We start from the raw sequence: 24,588 nt of genomic DNA, 5'->3' as shown, positions 1-24,588 counted from the left end.
TATCTAATATCTAAATTTTAATAAAAGGTATTAATTGTGGCTTTTATTTTTATTTTTTTTCTGTGTGTTTTCAGACAATTATGGATTTAAGCTCCACCCTGGCCCTACCCCTAACCCCGCCCCCTTTAGCCTCCCCAAACAGTTGGGCCACCAAGGCCTGGCTATGCTGTCTGTCCTTCCTTTATCCTTATTGATCCTGTCTGTTTGTCCTGATTTAGATTGTAAGCTCTTTTGAGCAGGGACTGTCTTCTTCATGTTCAATTGTAAAGCGCTGCGTACGACCGGTAGCGCTACAGAAGTGATTTATAGTAGTAGTAGGTATTGGCTTAGAGTGTCCCAGTGAAAAGCAGACCATCCTAATTCCAGCTCCCATCAGCTGTTGCTCTCCACCATGTTGGTCCCTGTGGCAGGCACCACTCCTCCACACGTTCCAGAACCCCCCTCCTCGCTCGGGATCCCATATAATCTAGTTGGCAGCTCGGATCCTTCCTCGGTTTCCAAGGGAGAAGCAGGACTACCTTAAAAGAACAAGCAAAGCTCTGCCCCCAAGCTCTAGGATTGGTGGATCCTGGTTGTCTATCACTCACTGATCCCACCCCAGCAATGTAATTGAGTAAAGTTTAATCCCGGACAGCGGGTGTGAGAGGGAACAGGCTGAGGAGCTGGACTTGGCACTGTCCAGAGAGCACAGCAGTGTGTAACATGGGGTCTCAAGGCTCCCACCATGCTTCTAAAATCCCAGAAATTGAAGCAATCAAGAAGGAGACAGGCTGTGAGTATGCGCCTTATTTTCCGGATAAAATCGGAAGAGGTGCCAGCCTTAATTTCTGTTAAGTAAAGGGGGAGTAGTCAGGAATGCGGGGAATGTGCACGCAAACGTAAATATGGGGGATCGTCTACAGCTGCCTGGGTGGGGGGTTGCGAGAGAGCAGATGTTTGGCTTGCAAACATCTGGTGAATTTGCTCTCCTGCAGTGTCCCTCTGCATAAGGCACTGCTCTGCCCCGGCTCACAGCCAACAAAATCCTAACAAAACTTCCGTTTTCTTATGCCAGGCTGCCAGCCCTCATATCTCCCGAGGGCTGGTGCAGGGGTTAAGGAGGAATCTTCAGCTTTATGCAGCCCCCACCTCGCTTATTGGTCAGGCCCCCTAAACCTCCCTCTCCCCAGAGATTTTTGATAATAAAACTGAACAATCATGATTAGCCCAGCCAGTCATGTTTTCAGGATAGCCACAATAAATATTCATAAGAGAAACTGTATGCAAATCTTTCTCATACATATTTATTGTGGCTATCCTGAAAACCTGACTGACTGGGGTGGTTCCAGCGCCAGGTTTGGGGACCACTGCCCTAACACCACCCCACCCCGAACAAGTATAATAGGACATCGTACTTTTTAAAATATAAAACTCTGTTTTGTGTGGTCCCGTGTATGGAGATAATAGACAGTTGCCATAATTTTATATATATTTCAGAAATTGCCCACTGTAAAACTATGTGCTAATTGTTCTTTTGAACTGTGTGTGGCTGTTAGGACCTACTACTATTATTTAGCATTTCTATAGCGCTACAAGGAGCTTACAATCTAATAGACAAAAAATAAATCAAATCAATTAATGTGTACAGGAAGGAGGAGAGGAGGGTAGGTGGAGGCGAGTGGTTACAAGTGGTTAGGAGTCAAAAGCAATGTTAAAGAGGTGGGCTTTCAGTCTAGATTTAAAGGTGGCCAAGGATGGGGCAAGATGTAGGGGCTCAGTAAGTTTATTCCAGGCGTAGGGTGCAGCGAGACAGAAGGCGCAAAGTCTGGAGTTGGCAGTAGTGGAGAAGGGAACAGATAAGAAGGATTTATCCATGGAGCGGAGTGCACGGGAAGGGGTATAGGGAAGGACGAGTGTGGAGAGATACTGGGGAGCAGCAGAGTGAATACATTTATAGGTTAGTAGAAGAAGTTTGAACAGGATGTGAAAATGGATAGGGAGCCAGTGAAGCGACTTGAGGAGAGGGGTAGTATGAGTAAAGCGACCCTGGCGAAAGACGAGACGGGCAGCAGAGTTTTGAACCGATTGGAGAGGGGAGAGGTGACTAAGTGGGAGGCCAGCAAGAAGCAGATTGCAGTAGTCTAAACGAGAGGTGGCAAGGGTGTGGATGAGGGTTTTGGTAGAGTGCTCGGAAAGAAAGGGGCGGATTTTACGGATGTTGTAAAGAAAGAAACTGACAGGTCTTGGCGATCTGCTGGATATGAGCAGAGAAGGAGAGAGAAGAGTCAAAGATGACCCCAAGGTTTCGAGCTGAGGAGACAGGGAGAATGAGAGAGCCATCAACAGAAATAGAAAACGGGGGAGGTGGGTTTGGGGGGGGGAAATGAGAAGCTCGGTTTTGGTCATGTTTAATTTCAGGTGGCGTTGAGACATCCAGACAGCAATGTCAGACAAGCACCTATTGTTTTTGCTTTGATCGCACCTGCTGTTGGCTACCCAAGGCAACTGCCTGGTCTGCCTAATGGTTAAACCAGCCCTGCATCTCCACACAACTGTTGACTAATGCAATAGAATCAGTCATGGCAGCTCCATCTGGACTTGATTCCTGAGAGGTGAAGCCAGGTGACAGTGCATGCAAAGTTTCATCCACAGCAGCCATTTGATGGCATTTTTCAGGCTCTGGTGGAAGTTGGAAGAAGCTCAGCCTAGTCACCATTGTTTCAGAATTAGGGACCTTGGGGCTCTTTTTCAAAGCCCTTAGACTTACAAAATTACATGGTAACCTATGGAATTTTGTAAGTCTTTGAAAATATGCCTCCAGGTATCAAAAGTCTTCCTCCCTCCTTTTCAGCCTTGCAGCCTGTGATGTTACAACCCAGTTGGTGACATCCCAAGACAGCAGGCTAGAAATCATAACAGACGCACTGAGGCAGCTTGCCCCTGCAAGTGGATATAAAACACCCATGAGGCAAAGAAATAAATACATGTAAGAAATACCAAGAACCAGTCTACCGTAGCCGGTGAGGCACTGGCAGCGACATCAGAAACTGGGGATTTTGGCACTCTTTATGGCTGGCGCCCTGAGCCAATTCCTCACCTGGTCCAATGGTGACTGGCCCTTGGTATGTCTTACATGTATTTATTTCTTTGCCTTATGTGTGTTCAACCAAGCCTTTAATGGGAGAAGTAACTAACTTGTTAGTCTCACTCACACACACAAGGAGTGACTCGGGCTGCACATACTGCAGCAGAACGTGTTTATCCACTCCTCCATTTGCAACTTTCTTCAAATCAGTCACCTTACGTTCTATTTCTTCCTACTTTCTTACTCATCTATATGTTACAACTTTGCCTTACCCTTCACTACCAATTATAATGGTCTACTACATATTGTGTTGTCATTGCAAGTAGTCTACCATGCCATACTTTGTACTGTTGTTCAAATATTTTTACTGCTCTAATTGCCTATTGCTCATGTTTGCTCTATTCTTACTGTACACCGCCTTGAGTGAACGCCTTCAAAAAGGCAGTAAATAAATCCTAATAAATAAATTAATAATAAATATATCCATTTGAAGAGACAACCTGCCTCAGTGCTTCTGTTATGACTTACATAGTAACATAGTAGATGACGGCAGAAAAAGACCTGCACGGTCCATCCAGTCTGCCCAACAAGATAACTCATATTTGCTGCTTTTTGTGTATACCCTACTTTGATTTGTACCTGTGCTCTTCAGGGCACAGACCGTATAAGTCTGCCCCGCACTATCCCCACCTCCCAATCACCAGCCCCACCTCCCAACCACCGGCTCTGGCACAGGCACAGACCGTATAAGTCTGCCCCGCACTATCCCCGCCTCCCCACCACCAGCCCTGCCTCCCAACCACCAGCCCCGCCTCCCGATCTTGACTAAGCTCCTGAGGATCCATTCCAAGACTTCTATCTTGCTGCCTCTGTCTCCACATACCATCCATCACACATCCCTACAATAATCTTTTGTCTCATCATAATTACACTAACAGTTTCTGCTTTTGTCACACCTAAAATGTAAACCACACTGAACCCTGAAAAGGGATATTAGTATGTACAAGATTTGATTTGATAGTCAGTGGCGCTGAATGAATAGTTGGGAGTATGACCAGTGCCAGGCAGACTTCTACGGTGTGTGCCCTGAAAATGGCAAGGACAGATCAAGATTATATATGTTGTATTATATATGTTTATCGTATTAGACAGACTGGATGGACTGTGCTGTCATCTACTATATTACTTTGAGGCAGTTCTATGAAAGTTACCCAAATTTGTGCGGATAAATGCTGAGTACTGAGAACAAATTCTATATTGGCATCGGGCACCCAAATTCAGTTACAGAAAACAGCGTAAACTGGCATTTGGGTGCCACCATTTAGCACTTATGCCCTGTAAAAGGCAGGCATAAATGTGGCGTTTAGCACATCCTATATAATTTGCACCTCCGTCTGGATGCCTGGGTTCGTAACACACTTCCCATTGGTCCGCCCTGGCGATGATGTCAGAGGGCAGATCAGTGAGAGGGAAGGGAAGCCAGCACCAGCCAGCCACAGAACATTGGAGGTGAGTAGAGAATCACCCCCTCTCCTCCTCCCCCCCTCTCCTCCGAGTTCCATGCCCCCCTACCTCCCTCCCTCCCCTCCGAGTTGCAGGACGCACCCCCTCTGAGTGCAAGCACGACCTTTCCTCCGGCAGCCCCTCGCCTTCCTGCGTGCCGGCTGTAATTTAAAAATTCTTACCTCGGGGTCCTGTGTCAGCAGTGAAAGCGAGCGGCGCTTCAGACTGCCTTCCCGCGGGACCAGAGGCAGAGCTGAGACAGATGGAAAGGCAGTCTGAAGCGCCGCTCACCTTCACTGCTGACACTGGACCCCGAGGTAAGAATTTTTAAATTACAGCCGGCACTTAGGAAGGTGAGGGGCTGCCGGAGGAAAGGTCATGCTTGCACTCGGAGGGGAGGGAGAGAGAGAGAGGGAGGCGCGGGGGTCTGGAACTCAGAGGAGAGGGGGGCGTGGAACTCAAAGGGGAAGGGTGGGAGGGGGTCCCGGAACTCAAAGGGGAAGGGTGGGAGAGGGGGTCCTGGAACTCGAAGGGGAGGGGTGCCTGGAACTCGGAGAAGGAGGGAGGGGGCAAGGAAATCTGAGGGGAGGGGGGCTGGTACTTGGAGGAGAGAGAGGGAGGGAGGGGGGCGTGGAACCTTGCTAGAGCCCGTTTCATTTCTGTCGGAAACGGGCCTCTTTTACTAGTAATTTATACTATGCACATAAGTATGGGACCCGTGCGTACGTCTCCCCCTATGAAAATGCCCCTTTGCAGGTCTGCACCTTGTGCCCAGTGCACTCACCTTCAAGAATACCACTGAGTGTGCACAGTGCATTTACACTTGTAAATGTTACTTTCACACATGTAAGCACTAAGATTATAGAATGAGAGGGACAGTGCAGAGACTGCCGTTACTCATTGAGTTTTAAGCCTAAACTAAACATCAGTCTGATCAGGACAGCAGCTGAATATTGTTGCTAGCTAGATAAGGGTAGAGCAAGGGCTGAAAAATTAACTGTACAGTGGGATTTTCAGCCCAACTTTATCCATATAGTTGCTGAAAATATCCAGCAGAATTGTATGTTTATCAGTCACCAGTGAATGAGTAACTCCTTATGAATTTGACCCAAAGATAATCATTTCATGATGCCTAATTTCCATTTCTGGCATATGGAAATAAAGGTTACCTCAAAAATAAGCTGAATCATTTCTTGGCTAACTTTTGGAGCTTTTTTCAGGCCCTGCCTGATGTGAATTATAGGAATTTCTGTGCAATAGGTACATTGTTCAATATAGACAATGGTTTTTCCTATAGGAAACTAGGGAGCAAATGAAATCAGCTGACCATAGGCATCAACCAATAGCAGGGCAGCTTTATAAATGCTTAGGCAAAAAATGATTTCCCAATGTACCCTTATCTACTTCAGATTTCAACTGAGCTGAGCTGCCCTAGATGAAATAGAGAGGAAGAGATTCCAAGTGTTGGAAACATCGAGGACACACAAAAGCTTTGAACCAGAGGCCACTAAGTTCTGTACTGTGTGAGGACATTTGAATGAAATAACACTTAAAAATTATTAAGTTATTAGGGGAGGAAGGAACAGACACATATATTGAAGCTAGTCTTGAGCGTGACTGTGACAATGCATTTTTGTTTATTGTTTGCAAAACAATCAACTACTTGTACCTTAACTACAATCGTCTCTCAGTTATCCTTCTTGTACCAGTCCAACGTGAAAACTCATTTTTTTTTCCAAATACCATATGCATGTAAAGATATTTACGTCGATTAAGATTCTACATCTCTCAAATCATTTCTATTTAACCTTAGTTTCAACTATTCTTATCTTTATTAGGTATCTTTACCATTCAAAGATTACCCCTCTCTACCCTTGGGTTTTCCTTCACCACCACCCTCTACCTTATGAATTCTTCTTCTTCCCCCATACTTGCCTCCCCAGCCAATCCCTCTGCTTAACCTATCATTCCTGAAAAGGTCCTCTCACTGCCTAGAATTTTTACTTTGGAGCAAAACCACTTCGTTCTGATTGGTCATCAGTGAAACATTAAAGAAATGATCTTTCATCATTGATGAAAGAATCATTATTAGCAACTCCGTGGTTGAAGGAAAGGCTGCAAAATCTGGCCCCTCCCGCTGAATTAGCCAGATCATGTGGAGTTACCAGGGGGAATGGGGATTGGGTCGGGGAGGGGGGCAGGTTGGGCAGGGTTCACGTTTATAAAACCTTCCCCTAATGCTGAAGGAGCCAACAGCAGCTGCATGGTTCACAATAACAGTCAGGTGCCAGGCAGGCAAATGCAGCCCAAAGCACCTTTCTACTCCTCCCCCAAGCCCAATCAGGGCAGGAGAGGAAGGCATGGGGATGGATTTTAATGTGTGAAAAAAAGGTTCAAAGGGACAGGTGTATGAGTGTCTATAATAGTACCTGGTTAGCAGGCAGTGGAAGGCACCTGAGACAAGAAGTGAGAGGGCCAGGGAGTGTGGAAGGGGGTCGGGGGAAGAGAGGCTGAGGATTAGGAAGAGGCGGAATAGGGCTGGAGCCAGGAGATACACCTCCATCCCCTCTTCCATCTCAAATCTGCATCTCCCCCTATCTCCAATCCTCCCTCCGTTTCCTTTCTCCATTTCTGAGATCACCTCTTTCTCCTCCACATCCTTAACCTGAGGTCCTGCACCCTATAAACTACAAAAAGAACGAAATTAGGTACATGCACAAAGCAAGCAACTAAATTTGCATTATTTACTATGCAAAACCCTTCAAATTTATATTAATGTGAATTGCAGTAGAAACTTTCCCACAGAATCAGCCCCTAAGAAAATTAGGCCTCATCTATCTTGCATTATCCCCCCACTCCAGTGCACCCTGTTTGATTTGGGGAATTTTATTTGCAGAGTTAACAGTTAAATGCTTCTCTTGTTCGCAGTTTCTCAGGCCAACATTGTCCGCCTGCACCATCGCTTCAGAGCACTAGACAAAGAAGACAAAGGCTACCTTAGGTAAGGTTGCTCTGAGGGACAATCAGAAAAGGCGGCTGAGGGGTGATGATAGAGGTCTACAAAATAATGAGCGGGATAGAGCAGACAGATGTGAAGCGTTTGTTTACGCTTTCTAACAATAGTAGAACCAGGGGACACAAGATGAAATTAGAATGTGGTAGGTTTAAAACAAATCAGAGAAAGCTTTTCTTTACTCAGCGCGTGGTTAGACTCTGGAACTCATTGCCGGAGAAGGTAGTGACGGCAGCTGGCCTTGCTGAGTTTAAAAGGGGTCTGGACAGATTCCTGAACGAAAAGTCCATTGATCGTTATTAAATTCTGGGTTTTTGCCAGGTTCTTGGGGCCTGGATTGGTCGCTGTCGGAGACAGAGTGCTGGGCTTGATGGACCTTTGGTCTTTTCCCAGCGTGGCAGTACTTATGTACTAGTGTAACCCCACCCCCTCCAGTACCCTGCTCCCTTCCCCATATGTTAGCCCTGCCCTGCCCTACCCTACCCTTGTGATAGCATATCAGCTTTGATAAATGAGAAAATCAATCTCCAACACTCTGGCCTCTATCTCTGGCAACATACTCTAATGAGTGGTGACTAAGTTACGATGCCCAGCCAACAAGAATATATTGGGGACAAGCAAGTTAAAACGTCATTGATTTGATTTACTGCTTTTCTGTGTAGAACCAAAGGAAATTACATCTAATCTACAGGTGCTTTCTCTGTTCCTAGTGGGCTCGCAATCTAAGTTTTTGTACCTGAGACAATGGAGGTTTAAGTGACTTCTCCAGGGTCACAAGGAGCCACAGTGGGAAATGAACCCGGTTCCCCAGGTTCTCAGGCCACTGCACTAACCATTAGGCTACTCCTCCTGTATTTAAGTGAGATAGCTCTGGGCGCATATAAATTAGGTTATATTTTTGGTACATGCTAAACACCTAAAGTTTCATCTAACTATAAGAATATAGGAGTCAATTTTGAAAGACTTAGTTCTTCTACCTGTATAGAAGATGGCTAACTCACATAATAGAATTTAACTTGGAATTTATATCCCGCACCATAACCAAAATAAGAACTTCAGTAAGGCATATGCGGGTTAAGTGGGATTCAGTAAAATTCCATAATATGCAAACTTGTTTTACATGAAGAGCCATTTTAGAGCTGTGTATAATATGTGCTCACCAACCTTACATTTTCAACAGATGCACACTTAGGGGCCGACGCTCAGAACTTCCACGCTAAAGGCAACCGCGCATACCACAGGAACAGTGCAGAAAACTAGCTCAGCAATGATCAAAGGAAACAGTATTCAAATTATATGCATGTAAAAAGCTAAAGCAAGGGGGAGAATGTGCTTAGCGCATTTGCAGAATTTTATTTATTGATTGATTGGAATTTATTAACCACCTTTATGAAGAGATTCACCCAAGGCGGTGTACAGCAGGCACAGTTTAACATAAAACTTATAATTTTGTTAACAGCATAACAATAGTAAAATAACCAAGAATAAACATAAATACAATAAATGAGGTAAAGTTGAAAACAGTAAATTGAAACCTAATAATAGAACTACCGTGAAACAGTATCAAAAATATACACATTTAACAACATTGGAATTCAAATATCAGACATAATGCAACGTTAGCATAACACTAATGATACACTTAATAAGCATGCATTAGAACGTAACTAATATAGATATGATGCTAAATAGTTTCTACAATACAGCCTACCATATAGCTGAGGGACCAAGTGCAGATATATGATAGGAACAAGATATGTGGTACAGAGTCAGCTGGGATAAGTTAAGTGCAATATATTGAACTGGATAAAGATAGGACTGTGTTTTAGATGGTCCCATTTATTCAGTTAACCTATACGGTTAAGTGCTGAATTGCACGGTATGTGCAGCTCTTGTGCATATGCGCCAAGCAAACCTGAAAGTGAAGCCCATATTGGCACCACTCCTCTGCACCTTTAAATATAAGCTTTTCAGTTTTTCTTTACTTGGAAGGTTTACATGTAAGCGCAGAAAACAGGCACCACTGTGTGCTTTTCACTTTCAGGTTTGCTCGGACTTGTGCACATTTCTTTCTCCAGTACTGGAGCTTACAGACTTGCACGAGCTTTCTTCCACTTGTAAAAGAAATCAGATTTTAAATTGGAAAAAAAAAAATCAAAAGAAATCCACTCTTCAAAACCCCCTGTGTCAGCTCCGAGGAGCAGTAAGAGCAGAGTTTGTTTTGTGCCCTGTGAGCACAGATTAATATGCCAGGGGCCGTAGCCAGATTTTGGGTGGGCCTAGGCAAGAAGTGGGTGGCCACCAAGCATTCTCCCCCTCCCACCAAAAAAAATATCTCAGCTGGTGGGAAAATGCTTCTCTCCACTTTGGCAGTCTGCAGCAGGCATGTGCTGAAAACTGAGCATGCGCAGGTGTCAGAATCGTGGAGAGCAGGTTTTTGTTACCATCAGGGGGAAGTTTTCAGCTGGCGGAGCTTGGGATCCCCACTAGCTACTGCTAAACATGTGCTACTGTTGGGTGGGCCTGAACCCTAAGTGGGTGGGCCCCAACCCACCTAGGCCCACCTGTAGTTACGCCACTGTTAATATGCATGCTATTCCAGAACTAACTGGCCTTAACGCTACTACTACTACTACTACTATTTAGCATTTCTATAGCGCTACAAGGCGTACGCAGCGCTGCACAAACATAGAAGAAAGACAGTCCCTGCTCACAGAGCTTACAATCTAATAGACAAAAAATAAAGTAAGCAAATCAAATCAATTAATGTGTAGAGGAGGGTAGGTGGAGGCAAGTGGTTACAAGTGGTTACAAGTCAAAAGCAATGTTAAAGAGGTGGGCTTTCAGTCTAGATTTAAAGGTGGCCAAGGATGGGGCAAGACGTAGGGGCTCAGGAAGTTTATTCCAGGCGTAGGGTGCAGCGAGACAGAAGGCGCGAAGTCTGGAGTTGGCAGTAGTGGAGAAGGGAACAGATAAGAAGGATTTATCCATGGAGCGGAGTGCACGGGAAGGGGTGTAAGGAAGGACGAGTGTGGAGAGATACTGGGGAGCAGCAGAGTGAGTACATTTGTAGGTTAGTAGAAGAAGTTTGAACAGGATACGAAAACGGATAGGGAGCCAGTGAAGCGACTTGAGGAGAGGGGTAGTATGAGTAAAGCGACCCTGGCGGAAGGCAAGACGGGCAGCAGAGCTTTGAACCGATTGGAGAGGGGAGAGGTGACTAAGTGGGAGGCCAGCAAGAAGCAGATTGCAGTAGTCTAAACGAGAGATGACAAGGGTGTTGATGAGGGTTTTGGTAGAGCGCTCGGAAAGAAAGGGGCGGATTTTACGGATGTTGTAAAGAAAGAAACGACAGATCTTGGCGATCTGCTGGATATGATCAGAGAAGGAGAGAGAAGAGTCAAAGATGACCCCAAGGTTTCGAGCTGAGGAGACAGGGAGAATGAGAGAGCCATCAACAGAAAACGGGGGGAGTGGGGAGGTGGGTTTGGAGTATGTTTTGAGAATCAGCCTCTTAGACATTTCTTCCCTAAACATAAGTCTGATTTTCAAAACTGTACATGGGGGGGGGGGGGGTCTGGTGTTTTGAAAATCACCTTGATCATTCCTAACAAGCTGTATCATCCTTTCCAGCAAAGAGAATTTCCTCTGCATTGGAGAGCTGGCTGTTAACCCTTTGTGTGACAGGATCATCAATGCATTCTTTGAAAACAGGTCAGCCTGAACTTTGTTTTTAAAATCATATGGTTGGTGATGGGGTGACACACAAAATGGGGTGGGGGGAAATCAAGAGATATCTGTATCTAGGACTCAGTAGCCCAGAAGCCTAGGTGGTCAGATTGGTTGGCTGACGGCTGGGAAATCTCTTTAGCAGGAAAAGTACAGGTAGGGAATAACTGAGCAGAGTGAGTGAGCTGAATGATCTTTTTCTACTGATATCTACTGTGCATGCAATGTACGAAGCAAATGGGAAGGCTTCAGTGCTGCAGCAGGTGTCGTAATTAACTACCCTGTACTGTCCACTGGTGATCAGGAGGACTCCGCTGTTTACTGTAGCAGATGCACCAGGCTGAGCCGGAGACCTTCGCCGTCTTCTTCCCCACCACCTTTCAGCTTTTGTGTATGTAATAATTGTTCCGTCTTTCTCTCCTGCCAGTGATTCTTTGGATTTTCGATCCTTCATTCACATCCTGGCTCATTTTCGCCCGATTGAAGAAGATAAACCAAAAGACCCCAGCTCTCAGGAGCCTATTAACAGCCGGAGAAACAAACTGAAATGTGAGTGGTGAGAAAATCAGGGCAGGAAGTGTTGCAGACAGCCAGGGCGGAGCCATTGGTAGCAGCAGTAGACTGTGGAGTCCAAGATTGTGATTCAGGAAGGTTTACTGTGGATGGATTTAGTGACAGATTCTAACAAAGACCTGTTTGGGACAATTTATTTATTATCTATATAAATAAAACCCACCTCAAACATTCTGAAGCTCACTCCGTGGCAGTAAAGCACTGAACTCCTGCACTCTTGGTAGGACTCTTGGTAGGACTCTTGGTAGGCTAGGGTATCAGGAACACTCACCCTCACTCATAGGTCCGCCCTCAGCCACACCCCATCTGTACATAAAACGCACACTCAACGTTCTAAGGCACACTTTGTGGCTTCAGGGTTCGTAAGTTCGAAGCTCTGTAACCACTTTTAAAGTGCCCCGCCCTCGCGTCAAAACGCAGTGACGTCGTGCTGACGTCGTGCCCGCCCACAGTCAGCTTCACAATGTTCAGGTCGTCTCCTACACAGACTACAACGTACTGACATCTGTGACAGCTGATTCCCCTATCTCGACATCAGCTGTCACTGCACCGGACCAAGTATCAGGGAGCCGCCAAACACAGACCCCCCCCCCCCCCCCCACTAGCCGCATCAACACACGAAACTCCCCACCCGACGAACATGCACATCCCCTGTCCCCTCACGGCCCTGCCACCGACTTCCTGGCTGACACTTGCCTCCATTTTCAAAACCTCCGCCCTGCACGTTACGGCCCCCTGTACCCCCCTTCCGCCACCCTGTCCGACAGTTATCTTCCACAGCCCGCCCTGCACCCTGTGCCATACACCTTTCAGCTATACCCATCAATAACGGACAACTCCCCGCCCTCAGCTCCGTTCCTCACTCTAAAGATAGCCAATAAGAACGGACCTCTTCAACTCTAGGCCACTCCCCACTCCTCAATTCAGCCAATAACAGTGCAGCTTCTTCAACCCCCCCCTGCTCCGCCTCAATTTCTTTTATCAGCCAATAACAGTGATGTTTTTAAACACCCCTCTACCTATGTTCCTTTTACATCATTCTACAACAGAGCCTGCCAGTTCCCTCCCGCTCCGCTGTTGAAGTTGTGGAGCGAGGCTTCTCTCTGGCGACGAGGTGGGCGCGTTGCAGCTTTACATGCTGCAGCTCCAGTAAGGGGGTTTCACTGAGCTCTGCACCACTTGCCACTTATTTTCCTACTGCTTTATGGAAGTCCTTCAGGTTTTGGAGGGGGGGAGGCGCGATGGCACCCTGTCGGGTGGGGGGGGGGGGGAGAGAGGTCAGCGGTTGTGACTTCGGCAGGGGCGTGGCGGCAGGGGTCGGACCTCAGACTACAGAGGCGGAAGGGGTCCTCAGGCCACAGGGGACGGGGGTCCTCACACCACACAGGAGGGGGAAAATAAACATGAGAGGGAGTGGCCATACGGAGGATGAGGTCCACAACGGCTCTTCACACCACAGATGGGGAGGGAGGGGGTCCTGAGAGCAAAGATGAAGAGCAGATCAAGACACCTGACAGGAGGGGTGGAGGGAGACCTGTGAGCACGGCGACTGACAGCATGGGGGAGGGGTCCTGCGACCACACAGCGGAAGAGGCAGGGGGAGCGGGTCTACCCAACACAGAGAGGCAGGGGGGAGGTATCTCTGTCACACACACAATCTATCTCTCTCACTCACTCACAGTCAGTGTCTCTCTCACTCTTATACACTGTCTACAACACACGCTATGTCTCACACTGTATCACATTCACTCTCTCTGTCACACAGTCACTCTCAAACACTCTCAATCTCATACACTCGATCTCACAGACAGTATGTGTATCGTACACGTACTCTCTCACACTGTCTCACATACACAGTCTCTCAAACACTGTATCTGTGTGAAACACTCTCTCACACTCACTGTGCCTCACATACGCACTCGCACACACTATCAATGTCACACACACATACTCTGTAACAGACACACTCTCACTCAAACAGACACTCTCACACACACTCTATGAAACATACATACTCCCAGGAAAACCTTGCTAGCGCCCGTTTCATTTGTGTTAGAAACGGGCCTTTTTTACTAGTTTATTTAGATTTTGCTCACACCTTTTTCAGTAGTAGCTCAAGGTGAGTTACATTCAGGTACTCTGGATATTTCTCAGTCCCAGGACAATAACACCTGTCATATTAAAGCAGACACCCCCCCCCCCCCCAAAAAAAAAAAAAAAAAAAAGTCAGTGGTGATTGTCTACTGGCCTGAATCCATTTAGTGCCAACTTGGATCATTTTTGAACTTTTTTGGGGAAGGCAGAAGTTGCCACTGGCCCCAGTCTGGTTCTTTTTATTATTATTATGATAGAAAACTACCACTGAGAACAGTGTTTGTCCACTGCTGTTTTATGCAGCTAGTTGACAAAGATATGCAAAGAAGACAGAGGGAGTTGCCCCATTTTGACAGACATTGAGGTTGATGTGCTATAATTAGAGAGCGACACAGGGACAAACCCCGTCCCCATGGGTTCTGTCTCCATCCCCACCCCGTCCCCGCAGGCCCTGTCCCTGCAGGTTCTGACCCATCCGTGCCCCATCCTCGTGGACTCTGTCCTCATCTGCAGAAGCCTTGAACACTTATGATTTTATATTTAAATCTTTTTATTAAAGTACATAAAGGAACAATATGTTGTGCAACTGTTGTTTATAAATCACAAATCGAAAACAATAATAAAAACAAGCAACTTGTCTTCTTAGATGTGCTGGGTAGCAGGAATGTACAGGATCCCCCATGCAAATTTTGCTAGTTGTGGCCAGCATGTTTGCTTGTTTTTCCAAAAAAATCTAAATATCATAGTCTGTATCACTCAAACATGAATAACGGTCCAGTTCATTAAAAGGCTTCAAAGTAGAAAATGGCACAGGGACAAAGTTTGTCCCCGCAGGCTCTGTTCCCATCCCTGCAGTTACTGTGGGTCCCCTTCCCCGTGTATTCCCTAGCTAGCACAGGTTCTGTGCACAAATTTCTGCATTAGTATAGAAATCCTATGCATGAGGGTTATATGAAAGGTAGGGAAGGGAAGTGGGACTTGATATACCGCCTTTCTGGGGTTTTTTTGCAACTACATTCAAAGCGGTTTACATATATTCAGGTACTTCTTTTGTACCAGGGGCAGTGGAGGGTTAAGTGACTTGCCCAGAGTCACAAGGAGCTGCAGTGGGAATCAAACTCAATTCCCCAGGATCAAAGTTCACTGCACTAACCACTAGGCTACTCCTCCACTAGCAACATTCCATGTAGAAGCCTGCCCTTGCAGATCAGCAATGTGGCCGCGCAGGCTTCTGTTTCTGTGAGCCTGACGTCCTGCACATACGTGCAGGACGTCAGACTCACAGAAACAGAAGCTTGCGCAGCCGCGTTGCTCTGCAAGGGCAGGCTTCTACATGGAATGTTGCTAGTGGAATAGCAACATTCCATGTAGAATGTCAATTAGTAGCAACATTCCATGTAGAATCTCAAATAGGGAAATGGGACTTGCAAAAACCTCAGAAAGGTGGTATATCAACTACATTCAAAGCGGTTTACATATATTTAGGTACTTATTTTGTACCAGGGGCAATGGAGGTAATGCTTTCACCTCCATAATTCATCGATAGCAATACTAATGCACTACGTGTTCACATTTTCTGTGGACTCTCTTCTTTTACCTCAGTTGGTGAGGTGTCTTTGTAAAAAAGCTGTTTTGTTATTTCTTGTGAAATGGAAGGATGCAGTTTGCACTTATTAGTGTGATTTAAGCAACATTAATGTGATAGAATTTCTGACTGTTGAAAGGGTCCCTCCAATTGAAATTCATCGCTGCATGCAGGTTGTGGACCAGACAGGGCCGATTTTGTGTGATCAAAAATGAAGCTGACATCCCATGACAGCAGTAAAGGACATTCTGAGGATCATTCAAGGGAAATTGCCGACACATTCGGCATGCGGTGGTGAATGTCAATTGGAGGGACTCATTCAACAGTCAGAAATTCTATCAGAGCACATTGCTTAAATCACAATCACTGTGTACTTCCAGTTCAAAAGCCCTAGAAAAACAGCCTTTTCACAGAGACACTTCTTGCCAACTGAGGTGAAGGTAGAGATTTCAAAGAACTAGTGAACACATGCCACCTGTTGATGAATTATGGAAGTGAAGGCATTATTTTTTTTTATTTAACCCTTGTACAAAGGAGTTTTAGCACACAAGAAAACCATGTGCAAAGAATGGATTGCAGTAGACATTGGCACACTGCTTATTAAACCCGTGGTAATGAAAGCATTAGTTATTTATTTATTATTGCATTTGTACCCCGCGCTTTCCCACTCAAAGCAGGTTCAATGCGGCTTACATAGTAATAGGGATTACAGAATATTGATAAAGAAAATAAAAGTTAAGTATAGCAGAGTTAACAAAAGAGATAGGTAGGTAGAGAAGGACAAGGGTGAAGGAAGTAGGAGAGGTATGAGCAAGGGTAGGTGAGCACTGGAAGAGGGGTGGAGGAGGCGGGAGGGGGATGGGTTACAGGATAAACATAGGGAATTGTGTTGGGTAGTTGGGTTCATAGGATTAGTTTGGGTTATTACGATAGGCTACCTATACAACCCAGATGCAAGAAGTACACATGACCCAAAGGCTCTATACAGAATTTAGCATATAGTCTGAGGTACAGTAAAAGGTTAGCTCACTAGCGTTTGCTGAGGGGTTTGTACCAGTTTTTGTTTTCTTGTGCCAGCATGAACTACCCTTTTTCTTGTTTTATTGAAGGGAAATGGGTGGACAAAAATCTCTCTATATATAAAAGGCAACACCAACGTTCTATGAAGCCTCCAGCCGGAAGTGTGAAGGGGGCGAGATATCCGGTTTCCCTATGAGTGTCTGCCCCGCCCTCTCTGTAACACAGTCAGTGAAGGAAAACAGCAGAGCAGGAAATCAAATGCTGGCTCTGTAACAGTGAAGGACTCAGAAGGGGGAGGGGAGAGAGGCCAGAGGGCAGGGACACACACACTCCCACATGCAAACAGAAGAAAACATTGCTAGCCCCCGTTTCATTTGCATCAGAAACGGGGCTTTTTTACTAGTATATATATATTTTTTAAATGCCATGGGGATGAAAAGCTGAAGTGATTCCTTTGCAAAATCTGAAGTTAGGTCGGGGAGGGGCACGGCTATGAAATGATGGTCAATACGATCACTTACAGAATACCATACCAGTACTATTTATGCACTGAATATATGTTTATAAGCGGGGCTTTTTTTGAGGGGGTTCTTGGGGGGTACTGAGTACCGGCACCTTTTTCTATTGTCTGCTAAAATTGACCCATGGTCCCCAAGTTTTAATGAAAGAGTGCAGGCTCTACACACCAATTCCACCTTGTCATAGATTATGGACCCTGGTTACTAAGCCATGCTGTAGGCACACTAATGTTTTTAGCACATGCTAAAAATTAGTGCTTGCTAACACTAGAGACACCCATAGGAATATATGGGCGTCTTTAGCATTAGCACACACTAAAAATGCTAGCACGTCTTAGTGAACAGGGCCCTGGCTATTGTGGGGTGGGTCCCTTAGTGATCACCCCACCCCTGAAGGGTGGCCTGGCATTTGAGTACCGGCACCTTTTTCACTGGGAAAAAAATGCACTGTTTATAAGTAACTTCACTCTTTGATAATAAATGCATACGTCAGACCTTCAGAAGTGTCACGCGTGAGCTGTACTGCTTTCACTGAGATTCACACACCAAAGTCGTCACGAGTCTAAAGCATTTTCAGACTTTTTAAAATGTATAATTTAAAATTAATACACTTTAAAAAGCATTGAAAAGCATCTTCAATCGGACTCGTGATGACTTTGGTGTGTGAATCTAAGTGAAAGCAGTACAGCTCACGAGTGACACTTCTGAAGGTCAGATTATATGTATATATTATCTAGGGAGGGAAGTTCTTATATATAATTTGAGTCTGCCTAGATTTAACATTTTGCTTGTTTGAGACTTACATTTTCAAAATATACTACTACTACTATTTATCATTTCTATAGCGCTACTAGACGTACGCAGCGCTGTACACTTGAACATGAAGAGACAGTCCCTGCTTGACAGAGCTTACAATCTAATTAGGACAGACAAACAGGACAAATAAGGGATAAGGACAAAGAGTAGCAAGATTCTGTGCAGAACTCCAAAGAGCAGCAAGATTCCGGAATCCCAGTACTTATTTCTATAGCGCTACAACACATACACAGCACTGTACACTTCAACATGAAGAGACAGTCCCTGCTCGACAGAGCTTACAATCTAATTAGGACAGACAAATAAGGGATAAGGACAAAAAGTAGCAAGATTCCGGAATCCCACAGAGTAGTGATTCCATGCAGAACCCCAAAGAGCAGCAAGATTCCGGAATCCCAAAGACTACTACTACTAGTAGTTATCATTTCTATAGCACTACAAGACGTACGCAGCGCTGTACACTTGAACATGAAGAGACAGTCCCTGCTCGACAGAGCTTACAATCTAATTAGGACAGACAAACAAGAGATAAGGGAATATTAAGGTGAGGATGATAAAATAAGGGTTCTGAACAAGTGAATAAGGGTTAGAAGTTAAAAGCAGCATCAAAACATTTGACATTCTAAACAAATACATCTAATGCACAAAATGTATGCTCATGCAACACTCCACCTGGTGCCAGTACAATCTCTGCATAAAATACCGATTCTGTTGCTAACTCATGCCTATGGTGGCATGTTTCCATAGCAACTGGTATGCTCTCCTGCATTTATGCACACTGTCACAAAACGCCTAGCCATCCGTCTGCGGTTACTGCGTGGCCACTCAGAGGGTCTATCCCCAGCACAGCTCAGGTCTGCCTGGACCTGTCGCTTGTGCCGTACACTAGCACCCTCCTCCCACTGGCTGGGTCACAACTGCTTCTGGGCGAGTCTCCCGCTGCCAAATTATTCCCAGTGATTTCTAGGTTAGTGGAGGCCACACTCCCAGTGGTCCCTCAGTGCCCAGAAAAGCACTTACAGACCTAACACACAAACCACCATGATTATTTATCAGTCCAGACAGGCAAAATGAACAATTGTGTTTATTCTCAAACAAGTATTGAACAGTAGAACAAAAATGTACAAACTGTAACAAGTAACTGAAAAATGGATCAATTAGAATAAACATCTATATACTGTCTAAACAGTACCTGGGAAAATCAGGACATATAATTGTTCACAGAGACTTAGCAAACAGATCTCTCTCCCTCTTCTTCAGGCTAAGACTGAAGCAACAGCCAGGACGGAGCCAGCAACAACTGCTGGGTAATTTCAAAACTCCAGGCCAATCAGAGCGCAGAACAATCAAGTTTCAAATAAAAACTGGTTACATCACTACAGGCACTTCCTATTTATCTGTGTGCCAAATAAAAGAAAGCGAAGTCAGCTCTTTGAACAGGGACTGTCTTTTCATGTATGGTGTACAGCACTGCGTATACCTTGTAGCGCTATAGAAGTGATAAGTAGTAGTAGTAGAAGTCAGTCCTCTGTAACAGCTTTAAGCATAAACATGCACCATCTGCTGGCCAAACAGGAGAAATACACTTCAGACATAATTAAAACAGGAAAATATCTAATACATTTTACAGGCTTAAAACAGTTTCTTCATACACACATTTTACATACAATTTTCGTTTTTTACATGTGCATTAGAAAACTGTGCACTGAGCTTCAGTATGTCTCTAATGCACAGCTTCACTGTCTACATACCTACCCTACAAGCCTTATTAATCAGCTGAATTTAAATTCTGCTTCACTTAGTAGAGGCCTTGATCAACTTATAAAGTTTTATGTAATAAATCACCTCACAGAGCAAAGAAACTATGAAAAAGTCATGTATGGGCCTCTGTTTTCCTGGATCTTCAGTCTTCCCATGGGACTCTGTGCATGGAGTCTTCATGTGCTTTGATGATGACTTTATTTCTCCAGCTATTTAAATTAGGGTTTTTTTTTGTTTGTTTTTTCTATAAAGTTGCTTTTCAGCTGTATGATCAGGACAAAGATGGAAAGATTTCCAGGAATGAACTTTTACAGGTAAGAAGTCACACAAGTATAGTGGGGCAGGAAGTCTGTGCATGGTGGCTGGGGACAGGCAGGGCCGGTCTTAGCAAGAGCGGGGCCCTGTGCAGACCAATTTGATGGGTCCCCATCCTAGCTCCACCCCTCCGAGCTCCAGGGCCCCTCCCTCTGAGCTCCAGGGCCGCCACTCCTCCCTCTGAGCTCCAGGGCCCCCCTCCCTCCCTCCCTCCAAGTTCCAGGACCATCCCCCTTCCTCCCTGTAAGCTCCAAGGCCCCCCCCCCCTCCGAGTTCCAGGGGCCTCCCGCCCTCCCTCCGAATTTTAAAAATCATCTTACCTTGTCGGGTTACAGCAGCAGTGAAAAGCGTGCGAGCTCGGCGCTTCAGGAGCCTTCCTTTCTCTCTCTCAGCTCTGGTCCCGACTCCCGTCCTCATTTCCTGTTTCCGCAAGGGCGGGACCAGAGCTGAGAGAGGGAAGGGAAGACTCCTGAAGCGCCGAGCAGCTTGCATGCTTTTCACTGCTGCCATAACCCCGACGAGGTAACTTAGATGACTTTTAAAATTCAGAGGGAGGGGGACTAGAACTCGGGTGGTTGGGGCGGAGGTCAGGCGTGCCGCTCGGGGCCCACTTGAGTGCGAGGTCCTATGCGGTTGCCTCGCCCTAAGACCGGCCCTGGGGACAGGGGAATGTGAACAGATTGGAGTGGCCACTGGGGGCTCAGCACAGGTGGAGCACAAGACCAGGAAAGTATAACAGGGAATGAGACTATGTCTATCTTTGGTGCACAGGTGTTACGGATGATGGTCGGTGTGCAGGTCACCAATGAGCAGCTGGAGTGTATCGCAGACAGGACCATCCAAGAGTCAGATCTGGACAATGATAACGCTATCTCCTTTGAAGAGTTTGCAAAGGTTTGATCTGTGATGCCAGTGAAACAAGCGCAAGGCACAGTGCCATTCACAGTACATAGCGATGGGTCAAAGCCATCTTCCAGTCACACAACGAAGGTTGCAGGTGTGATAGTGAAGGGATCATAGTACGATTGTTCATGCCTCAGTGTTATGGAAACTGGAGGGGGGAGGGGAATAGCCCCTCACCTCTCAATACTGGTTGAACTGAGGTACTGAGTTCCTTGTGTTTTGACATTTTGCAAACCTTGAAACCGGTTCATCCTGTGGGAGCAAGTTCTTCATCCAGCCTTCTGCATTACAGGATCTGTAAAGCAAAGATCTGCAATCATGTCCTGGAGGCACATTTTTAAGAATCTGGTTTTCAGGACTATAATGAATATAAGACATATAAATACCTCTGTGGCATAAATGCACAGGCACAAGGCCTCGTTCAATTGAAAGGAAACTCTGGAACGAGGGGGCATAGGATGAAGATGAAAAGGGATAGACTCAGGAGTAGTCTAAGGAAATATTTCTGTATGGAAAGTAGTGGATGTATGGAACAGTCTCCCAGTGGAGGTGGTGAAGACAAAAATTGTATCTGAATTCAAGAAAGTATGGGACAAGCACAGAGAATCTGTAATGGATAGGAAAGGTTATAGAGCTCAGTAGTTGGTATGGATGGGCAGACTGGCTAGGCTACATGGTCTTTATCCGCCTTCATTTTCTCTATTTCTGTGCATAAGTTAATTTGCATACCTTGGAGAGCCAGTGAATGAAAACCTCTCATGTTTGGGACCCCATCTAACTTGCAGGATGAACTTCATGTAGTTGAAGATGAGCAGCAGACAAAATGACCAAAGTTGTAAGAAATGGCAGTGTGATAAGGCCCAGCTTAAATCATGATTTTGAGGAAATTGCAGATCTTGCAATATCAGGCCTCTACATAAACAGGAGGAAATATCTCCCCCCCCCACCCCCCTCAACAAATAGATAAGCTCTGGAACTCCTTGCCAGAGAATGTGGTAACAGCAGTTAGCGTATCTGGGTTTAAAAAAGGTTTGGACAAATTTTTGGAGGAAAATTCCATAGTCTGCTGTTTCAGATAGACATAGGAAGCCATTGCTTGTCCCTGGGATCAATAGCATGAATCTTGCTACGCTTTGGGGTTCTGCCAGGTACTTGTGACCTGGATTGGCCAATCTTGGAAACAAGGTACTGAACTAGATGGACCATTGGTATGACCCAGTATGGCTATTCTTATAGACCACAATTTAAACAGGGCCTTACTCATGTATATGAATTACAGATTACCTAAAGAAACAAGGTTCAGAACCATTTGAAAAGGATTGCTGTAGAGAATGGGTCCTTCATGCTTAGGTATTATGTTCCTCATGCTTCAGCCTGTTAGCATTATGTCTCCTGTTGTGGTAGTCAATAAATTTGATATGTCTCGTTTTTCTTTACCCTCAGTCACTGGAGAAAATGAATATTGAACACAAGATGAGCATCCGATTTCTTAAATAATCGAGCCAGATGTCACATGAACCATAGAGACCCACTTCACCTGTGGACCCAACTAGAAGACCATGGCCAAGGCTGTTTCATAAACTTCCCTGGGTGCCATGAGTGAGACTATTGGACATGCTGCTTTTTTTTCTGTGCAGCGAGACTGTTTCATGAGCTGCTACCCCGAGTGCCGAGAGTGAGAGTTGTATTACAAACTGTGGCTGAAACGGTTTCATGAGCCACTGCTGCACAATTTGGGGTTCCACATAAGCCAGTGACTAATTTAATAAAAAAATCTTTATAAGTGAATCAGAATTTTTCTGTGAGATCCATCTTCAAGCTTTCTCTGCTTTTAAAAGTCAGCTTTATAACTAACAGCTATCCCACGAGCCATCACACACCTAAACACTCTCCTTCAGCTGACTGCATTTCGGTATAGTCACTTCCAGACACTGAGGGGTTCTTAAAAAGAGCACATATGTAAGAAACATGAGGCGGAGAATCAAGAGTGGGCTCTATTAATGGCCAAGGGACATTTTTCAGGCAAAAATAAATAATCTCTGGCTGGGAAGCTCTGACATCAGGCTATTCATCTCTTTGCCACACGTGTTCTCCAGAAATAAATGACTGTATTGTGTGAATAGAAAAATGTAATTCTCATACCTATGTACCGAATTCAATAAAATAACTATTGTTATCTTGAAGCAGACGTTTATTGTTTATTTGTACTTCCTATACCACACAATACCGACAAGTGGAACAAGGCAGTTTTACAATCAAGAAATTAGAAAGGAACTACAGTGCAATTATAGGAAAGAAAAAGCAGTCATTCACAAGGCTTACAAACAGGAGAGGGAACAGAAAAGAGTGAGATGGAGATAAATCAGAGTAAGGAACACAGGTACCTGGTTCTGGCCACATCAAAGGGAACGCCAAATGTTTGTGGGGAAAAAAAAGCCATTTTTATGAGCGATTTAAACAGGCATAGAGAGTTCTCTGCGAATGGACAATGGTGCACTATTCCAGATAGCAGGGGCTAGGAAGAAGAAAGCACAGCATCTGGTTTACGCTCATCGGGCAGATTTGAGCCTCAGAAAAACCAATTGGTGATAATTTAGAGAGCTTTAAGATATGCATTGGTTGAAGATAGTGTTGGTCTCCTTCTCTAAGTAACAATTCTCTGTTACTTAATTTACATAACTTTCTCAAAAAGACTTATGCTTCTCCACGTAATAACCATATTCAATCCTGTGTTTTGCATTTTCCATGCGCCTCAGCTGTACTCAGTCCCTACCTTTTGGGCCAGACTCTCTTTTTTTTCTCTTCCTGTAATTTCAGGAAGTATATTTGATGTGTTTCTGTCTGCATTTTTAGGGCTGCCTATGGTTTCTTCTTCCTCCATTGATTTGGGGCCATGTCTGTTTTCTCTCTCTATAAATATATATACTAGGAAAAAAGGCTCGTTTCTGACACAAATGAAACGGGTGCTAGCAAGGTTTTCCTCGGAGTGTGTTTTACAGAGTGTGTGTGAGAGAGAGTGTGTGTGTGTGTGTGTGTGAGAGAATGAGAGTGTGTGCCAGGGGCCCCCTCCCACCCTCCAAGTTCCAGGGTCCACCCTCCCAGTTCCAGGGTCGTTTCCCCCCCTCTCTCCCAGTTCCAGGGTAGTTGCCCCCTCTCTTCCCCCCCCCCCCCCCCCGCCACCCACCTGCAACGTTGTGAAGCTGACTCCGTGGCTTTACTGAAGTGAAGGGTTCGTAAGGATCGTTAGGTTCGTCGCTCTGTAACCATCTCTCTCTGCCCCACCCTCGCGCCTCTGATAGGTCCGCCACACTCGACGTCAAAACGTGATGACGTCAAGGGCGGCAGACCTATCAGAGGCACGAGGGTGGGGCAGAGATGGTTTCAGAGTGACGAACCTAACAATCCTTACGAACCCTTCAGTGAAGCCACGGAGTCAGCTTCACAACGTTGAAGGGGCCTTTTATTATAGTAGAGATTTTTTTTTGGGGGGGGGGGGGTCACTACAATTCTCTTTTCCTTTTTTTGATGCAGTTGGCAGCATTTTCAATCCTGCATTTTTTGATCACTTTTAGTGTTTCTTTACCTAATGAAACTATAGTATTGGCCTGAATATAAGATGATCTCGTTCACCCCGATATTCAAAAGCATTGAACTGGTTAGGATCGGCACCTGGCCAGTTAAATGCCTCCTAACC

General features: G+C 45.3%; 1 protein-coding gene across 2 annotated transcripts; it reads left to right on the top strand.

The window, feature by feature from the left end:
* The first annotated feature begins 614 nt into the window (after nt 1–614).
* LOC115479941 (calcineurin B homologous protein 2-like) lies at nt 615–22,657 on the top strand. 2 transcript variants are annotated; one of them, XM_030218275.1, is made up of 7 exons: nt 615–772; nt 7,496–7,568; nt 11,214–11,294; nt 11,737–11,858; nt 19,929–19,990; nt 20,763–20,885; nt 22,338–22,657. In XM_030218275.1, the coding sequence occupies exons 1-7, from the start codon at nt 703–705 to the stop codon at nt 22,389–22,391; spliced, it is 585 nt and encodes a 194-aa protein (XP_030074135.1). In that variant the 5' UTR covers nt 615–702; the 3' UTR covers nt 22,392–22,657. The 2 variants fall into 2 exon arrangements, with proteins under 2 accessions (XP_030074135.1, XP_030074136.1); XM_030218276.1 differs by lacking the exon at nt 11,214–11,294.
* The last annotated feature ends 1,931 nt before the right edge of the window (nt 22,658–24,588 follow it).

Source organism: Microcaecilia unicolor, chromosome 11 (assembly GCF_901765095.1).
Source record: "Microcaecilia unicolor chromosome 11, aMicUni1.1, whole genome shotgun sequence".
Taxonomy (NCBI): domain Eukaryota; kingdom Metazoa; phylum Chordata; class Amphibia; order Gymnophiona; family Siphonopidae; genus Microcaecilia; species Microcaecilia unicolor.
The sequence above is the reverse complement of the archived record's forward strand: the minus strand, read 5'-3'. Positions and strand labels throughout refer to the sequence as shown.